The sequence below is a fragment of the Micromesistius poutassou genome (genome assembly GCF_964030765.1).
Source record: "Micromesistius poutassou genome assembly, chromosome: 12".
Classification (NCBI taxonomy): domain Eukaryota; kingdom Metazoa; phylum Chordata; class Actinopteri; order Gadiformes; family Gadidae; genus Micromesistius; species Micromesistius poutassou.
In genome coordinates this window covers 14,627,979-14,635,712 of record NC_140282.1, presented here as the reverse complement: position 1 = coordinate 14,635,712, position 7,734 = coordinate 14,627,979, and the positions used below count along the sequence as shown (strand labels likewise).

Sequence of the window (7,734 nt, the reverse complement as noted above, 5' to 3'; positions counted from 1 at the left end):
GATCTCCAAATGTCCTACTTACCTAACCCCTTCTCTTGACACGACATGGATCTGATTTCACCTTTATCGTTTTCGTAAAAGTTTCTTCGATGTGACTACTATTATTAGAATATATTTATTTTACCTTTTTTATCCAGGAAGGTCCCATTGAGATATTATATCTTGTCTTCCAGGGAGTCCTGGCTATAGGACTCCCTATAGGACACTATATAATAATTATATATAATGTAATACAGACCTGCCAAGGTACATTCATGAGCATCATGAATGTAGGAACACCTGTGTTCCTTTTATAGGTGAAACTATGATACGTCACAAAGAGTTCAGTGTTGCGTTAAATCTGTTGTTTTTAGAACGGCCTGTTGTTCAGGTTTGCTGTTTGCTGTCAGAAGGCAGACCAAAGCACAGTTTGGGAGTGACTGGATTGTGGAGGAGGCATTCAGCATTCCTCTACAAACTTTGATGGTGCACGCATAGACACTATTTAATTTAGTATATTTGTATTGTTGTAGGGCTGTGGTTTAGAGCTGTTTTTTCAGCAGTAAGAAAATGTTTTTTAAGTAAAAACTGGCATTCAACTACCTTGTCTAAATGAGGAGCACATAAAATGAGTGAAACCCCTTAAGTGATTTAAAAAATAAAGCACTTTTAATACTTACAAGAAATGTTCTCTCACACAAACAAGTGGATTTTCTTTTCACAGATTACAAGGTGTGTAGGAGAGATGGGGATTAAAACATTGTTGTGTGGTATCGTTGTTAAAATAAACAAAGTACACAATGGTTGCAGACCAATTGGCATGGAGGATACTGCCAATGTCTCTCTTTAAACATGATTGGGTCAGATTGGGTGAATATCCACAGCCTCATGTTAGATGATACATGGATGACCGAGTAGGCCTGCACCTCCAAGATACCACAGGAACAAACTATGTTACATCATTTACACACCTAGATATGTTTCTATGTCCAACCAAACAGTAAACCAAACATGAGACCTTTAGATTTGGATCAGGGTAATTAAAATAGGGAATGTGGCATCACATTGGTACACATTGTATTTTTTCATAGCTTTGAGCTTTTATATAAAAATATAAAATATACATTTCCCTATACACAATATAGAAATTCTTATTATATCCCTTGTTATGTTGTTGTTATTAAACCACAAACGGTTAACCAGTGACACGTTAAACATCGTCTTTAGAAACGCATTCATAGTTTCTGAAAAGGCAGCAACAAAATGCATTATGACGGTGGTCAAAGACACACAATCTGTTTATATATCGAAACGTTTACATCTAATCACAATGGATCAAAGTACCACATTATGATCAGATCAGAATCTCAATCCAGGGCTACACCTGTCACAGTGAGTCTTGTAAACATTCATGTAAACAGCAGTGGTGTGCGGAGGAGCAGAGGTATCAGATGTTGGCCGTCTGTCTGATCTTTCGGTCCCCGAGCTGCACAGAGCCTCCATTCATATTTAAAGGGGTCTCCACCTCCTCCTGTCCGTCCCCACCATGTTCCCTGATCCTACGGCAGCAGATGTAGGCAGCCAGTGCGATCACAACCAGCAGTAGCCCCAGACAGGTCACCGACAACGCTATGAGGACCGGTTGGCATGGGAACAGCTCGAATGGCCGCGGCCTGTCCGTCAGCTGCCCGACATACCAAGGCCTCTCCTCCACCTCCACATCCTCCGCCTCGTTGGTGAGCAGGCTCTGAATGTAGCTCTCGTTGCTGACGGTCTCGTTGACGAACAGGTTGACCATGATGGTGGCGTGCAGCGGCTCGGGCTGTCCGTGGTCACTGACCCGAACCATTAGGCTGTAGAGACCGCGGTTGCTCAGCTCCCGTTGAAGCGTGATGTTCCCCGTCTCTGGGTCGATGACAAACGACCCTGGCTCGGCTCCTTTCCTCTTGATGATGCTGTAGGCGATGACAGCGTTCATCCCCGTGTCCCTGTCCACTGCGTACACCTCGGTGACGGGGGTCCCCGGCAGCGTGTCGGGGAGCACCAGCATGTACGACTGGTTGGACTGGGGGAACAGAACGACTGGCGGGTTGTCGTTAACGTCCAAAAGAAGCACGGTGACCATGGTGGCACAGGACAGGGCCGGTTTGCCGCCGTCGACCGCCTCCACCCACAGCTCGTATGTCCCCTGCTGCTCACGGTCCAGCGGCGTCCTGGCTCTGAGTGCACCGCGGCCGGTGTCAATCACAAACACGTCACTGCCGTTGAGGATGGACAGCGCCACCCAGCCATTTTCTCCGGCATCTGGGTCCGTCACAGACAAGACTCCGATCTCGCCGAATCCCGGAAAGTTTTCCGGCACGAAGAAGGTGAAGTCCTTGTTGATGAAACGTGGCGTGTTGTCATTACGGTCCTCAACTCGGATCAGCACGGTGGCGATGGACTCCTTTCTGGGACTTCCCTGGTCCACCGCTCTCACCATGAAGCGGTACGTCTCCCTCTCCTCGCGGTCGAGGGCCGCGGTCACCGACAGGATGCCGGTGTTGCGGTCCACAGAGAACATACCCGGGGCGTCACCCCCGAGAAGGTAGACGACCTCCCCGTGGATGCCACTGTCCAGGTCCGTGGCTTGGAGCTGGAACAGGAATGTGTTTGGAGGGTTGTTCTCCTCCACCGATATTTCCACAAAAGACTGTTTGAACACAGGAGCGTTGTCATTTTCATCCAGCACGTGCACCTTCAGGAAGTTCTTTATGACCGCCCCCCCGCTAGTGCCCTTGGTCAACACGGTGAGCTCATACTCCTGCGTCTCTTCGTAGTCTAAGTCTTTCGTGGTCTCAAGGAGGTATTCGTTCTGCAACTGCTGGTATGGAGTTAGCCTGAACGGGCCAAACCCTTCTAGATGGCAGTCCAACTTTTGGCTGGTGTCTGTGTTCTTTACAGTGAAGAATGCGATCGGGGAGAATGCCGGCTCAGATTCCTTCATGGTGACGACTCCGTTCCTTTCAGCAGCAATGTACCGCGGCACCACAGCTGGTGGGGCCGTTATAACTTTGTGAATGTGGATATTCACCGTAGCAACGGCGGGTATGCAGCCGGGCCCTTTGGCCAGCACGGTGAGTTTGTAGAACTTGCTTGTTTCCGAGTTGAATTTCCCAGCTAGCTTGATCAGGCCTGACACTTGGTCCAAATGAAACAAGCTCCGGGTCTCTCTTGGCACTCGCTCGCTGTAAACGTAGCTGATTTGGGCATTAGCGCCCAGGTCGGGGTCAAACGCATGCAAGCGAGCCAAATGCGCCCCTTTGGAGGTATTCCCTTGGAGCGTGACATTTATTAACAACTTTGTAAACCGCGGGCAGTTGTCGTTGACGTCGGTAATGATTATCTTCAGGGTAGCTGTCCCCAGGAGGGGAGGGGTACCCCCATCCTCAGCAATAATATCCGTTATGTACTCGGCCTGCGACTCGCGGTCCAGCACCTCCGTGACGATGAGGAAAGGGGTGAGCTCCCCTCCCTCGTTCTCCTCCACGTCCAGGGTAAACACACCAAAGTCGTTCACCAGCCAGTAGGTCTGGACGCTGTTGAAGTGCAAGTCAGGGTCCACGGCCGACTGCTCCACCGCAAAGCGGGCGTTGACCGGTGTGTTCTCTGGGATGGACACACATATCTCCTCCACAGGGAACCGGGGCCTGTTGTCGTTCACGTCCTCGACAGAGATCTTGACTTTGACCAGCTGGAAGTACTGCTGGGGCAGCACAAACACGTCCAAAGACAGGACGCATCCCTGGGGCTCGGGCCCATATGGGCACAGGGTCTCTCGGTCAAGCTCGGTGGCGGAGGTGTATAGATCCCCAGTGGTGTTGTCGAGTCTCACGTATTGTCCACTGAGCTTCTGCTGAGGCAGATTGAACTGAAAGGGAGGATCTACGGTAAAATCCAACTTTAAGTCTTGTCCAATGGCCCCAATGAACGCCCCCATTGGAAATCCCTCCTTTATGGAGTAAAAGAGCTCTTTGGCTTGGCTGAAATGTGCAACGCAGCAGAAAGGGCTGGAGTAAAGCAGCAAGATGCACCAACCCTAAAACGCATACAATACATAGTTAAGTCATTCAGCTTGATGAGAGAAATATAGATCCTAAATCAACAAACACCAAAAACAGAATGCAGCTCTTTAAACTGTTCTTGCAAACTTTCGTATATTTTTTCAGAAAAAAACGTTATATCACATGATAAGTTCTGTAGGTCACACATACTATTGCATTAAAATAACAGAAAGTACACTCAATTTACTCAGTGCCATTTAATCTTTAATCCATTTTACACAACTTACCAGTATTAATCCTGTTCTGCTTGGGCTGGGGCCTGTGCTGTGGAACATGTTTTAGTCCTGATCCGAGGCTGGTCTGGTGCTATAGAGTTCTGTCTGACATTCTACCTAACCTGGACATAATCTTGGTCCTGGTCTGGTCCTATATACAGCTAGGGAAGCATCCTACCTAACCTGGACATAGTCTAGGTCCTGGTCCTACAGAGAGCTAGGGTAGCATCCTACCTAACCCAGGCATGATGAGAGCTCAGCAGACGGGGGCTGCTGCTACTGAGAGGGTTGCCGGATCGCTGACTGAACTCAACAAGCCATTCACTCCAGTGTGTCTGAGGACACTCCCACCATATGCAAATCAACACATTATGCTGGCCAATCAGAGCCTTTGACCGCCCAGGAGAGCAGCGTCTTACTTTTGGGGCAGATTGTAACCATCCCACCCCCCCCCCCCCCCTCCCTCCAGTCTTGAACAAGCTCCCAGAGATAACAAGAGTTGGGTTATAAATGGTGGGTTATTTTGCTGCTACAGACAGGGTTATGTGTTATACATGTGATATGTTACACGTGCTGTATTAGAGCTTGGGTTTGGGGACAGAGTACCCAAAGTGAGTGTATAATGAGGAGTGCTGTAAACACACGTCTACAGCTCACAGATTAACGTTAATCCAGCATTAGTTAGAAATCAGATGAGCGAACAAACTCGTCAGTTACTGTACTGTGACATAAAGACCTCTTATTTAATCTGGAGCCTGGCTTGGGATGGATAGATAGATAGATAGACAGATGATAGATAGATAGATAGATAGATAGATAGATAGATAGATAGATAGATAGATAGATAGATAGATAGATAGATAGATAGATAGATAGAAAGATCAATACTGTAGATAGATTTAGCAAGAGATGAATGATAGATAGATTGATAGTAGACAGTAGACAGATATATACACAGAGAATTATATATCTAGAGATAGGTTTATTATTTTTATGCTTTAAACTGAACTGAACTTGTACTCTGTCAACTATAGTTACATAATAATTTTAAACTGCTTGGGCATTATAGATGGTAATTTTCAAACACCAATTCATCTCTTGGATTTAAGTGATTGACCAAATGTCAACATAAATGATAATATTTATTAGAATATGTTTTGCCCCTAATCATCTGACGTAGTTGCCTGACAGTTTGACCAGTGTTGGGATCTTGGTTGCCTATGTCACAGTGATCAGAACCAGGATTGGACGCAAGCTAAGTCCGCCCTTAATCCCTGTGCTGTGATGTGCCCGGCCAGCTGTCTGCTAGGATTGGAAGCATACTGCTCCCACAGACCCTCTGATTGGAACAGGACACACACACACACACACTGATTCATTTAGTCCTGTGTTTACTTTCATTTGGCGCCAGTCTCCACTGATACGCCGCCCCCCCCCCCTTGCCCACCCACCCACATACACATACACACACACACATACAAACACACAAAAAACCACAGGCACACACACACACACACACACACACATCTATACTAACACACACATACACACACAGCTCAGAGCAACACAGCTCAGAGCAACACAGTTCGCGCCCACGCTAACATGATTACTCTCTAAATCATTTTCTTCACGTCGCTCTCCGAGAAAAAATGAATGTTAACGCTTACATGAGTATCATGTTTGCCTTCCCTACCTCCGTACTTAGCCAGATAATTATAGCACGGTTATAAGCACCAGCACACTTCATCATCCCTGGCCTGCTTCCAGACGCTGCTGAGCTAACTGTCTTCTGAATGATGTGTCAGCGGGAGGGAGAGGAGAGCGTGGTTTAGAGCGTGGGAAAGCATCCGCTGAGGGACAGGAGTCATGTTTAGAGCTGGCCTGCAGTTGTGCTGCTGGTGGTAGGATGGCTATCATCCTGAAAAATAAGTCCCCTTACACCACTAGACGCTGAGAGCATCTTCGCCATTCAGCTTTTATCCAAAGTGACTTAGAGTGACTTCAGGTACATCCTTCCGGAGCACAAAGGGTCTAGGGCCTCTCAGATCCCACAGGCCTGTTTAATCCAACGTCTGGGATAGGACATCCTGCTCAGGGATGCCTACATGTTAGACATTAGGACATTAGACGTTAGGACATTGGGGATCTAACCCAATAATGTTGTGGCTGCAACATTATAAAATATAACCTGTGCAGGCATGTTAGTGGGGGTAGGTTTGTCCACTGCTGCCTAGCTAGTGCATAGTGTCCAAGACTAATGCACTACAGCAGGTTCATGCACTTGAGTGTTCGTCAGGTTGGTGCACGCAGGCTTGTGCACTGTAGTTAGCTGGTGCACAGCCACGCCATACAAACCTTTTTGTTAACTTCCCCCTACGTCACGGATTATCCCCTGACATGTATCAGTGGCCTGACCATGATACGTGTCGAGAGTGTCTCATTGAATGAAGTGTCCAGTACCAATGATATAACAAACCAGAATATTAAACCAAAACAGGCCAAGTACATCCCAGGCAGAATTTCAGGAAATCTGGAGATTTGGGTATTTCCCAGTAAACAGCGGTTACATAAAGCTGATGCCCTCATAAATAAGGCAGGCGAGTTGCCTCCCTCTTAATTGCATCTCCTTTGTGCCCAGAGTGTGTGAGATGAGTTGTATGTAGAGAGAGAGAGAGAGAGAAAGAGAGAGAGTGTATGTGTGTGTGCGTGTGTGAGCAAGAGGAGTTTTGCATATTGCGAGAAATGAGTTGTGTGAGATATGTTTTGTATTAACAGTGTGGAATACGATTTGTTTACGGAGTGTGTGAGAGACAAGTTGTGTGTACAGAGTGTGAGATATGTTTTGGGTACAGAGAGTGTGCGAGTTGAGTTTTGCGTTCAGAGTGTGCGAGATGAGGTCAGTGTACAGAGAGTGTGCGAGTTGAGTTTTGTGTGCGCAGAGAGTGTGTTTGATGAGATTTGTGTACAGAGAGTGTGTGATGAGAGAGTTAATCTGTGACCAGCTCTTCCAGCAGATGTCCAGTTAACCTTAACCTTGACCTTTGAGGCCCTTTTAATCAACCTGCAGCTAAGCTAGGCAGCGCTAAGCTAGGCAGCAATACGTCAGGACACTGCTCTGTGCATTAATTCTATAAATGTGATCACACATAACTGTAGCATGAGAGGATATAATGGCCAGATAATGGCCAGATATTTATGGAATATAAAGGAGACAATGGAACATTAGAATCTCTACTAATGTTTAGCAACAGATGGGAACCAACATGGGTCACCAGTCCTGTTATCTGGAATGATTATATGATTCATTGCATCTAGAAGCTAATTTCTATTTGATAAAAAATAAAATAAAAGACTGTCAAAATCATCATCTCCTGCCAATAAAATTTGTGTGAATGGAATGTTGAACATTTGAACACTTTTTATATGATTTTAGTTTT

The 7,734-nt window shown here is 46.5% G+C and overlaps 1 protein-coding gene across 1 annotated transcript; it reads right to left on the bottom strand.

Annotated features, from left to right (window-relative positions):
- Nucleotides 1-1,426: 1,426 nt before the first annotated feature.
- On the bottom strand, nt 1,427-3,958 carry pcdh20 (protocadherin 20; the record flags this gene model as incomplete). Its single annotated transcript, XM_084476357.1, has 1 exon — nt 1,427-3,958. The coding sequence occupies one exon, from the start codon at nt 3,956-3,958 to the stop codon at nt 1,427-1,429; it is 2,532 nt and encodes an 843-aa protein (XP_084332483.1).
- Between the last annotated feature and the right edge of the window lie 3,776 nt (nt 3,959-7,734).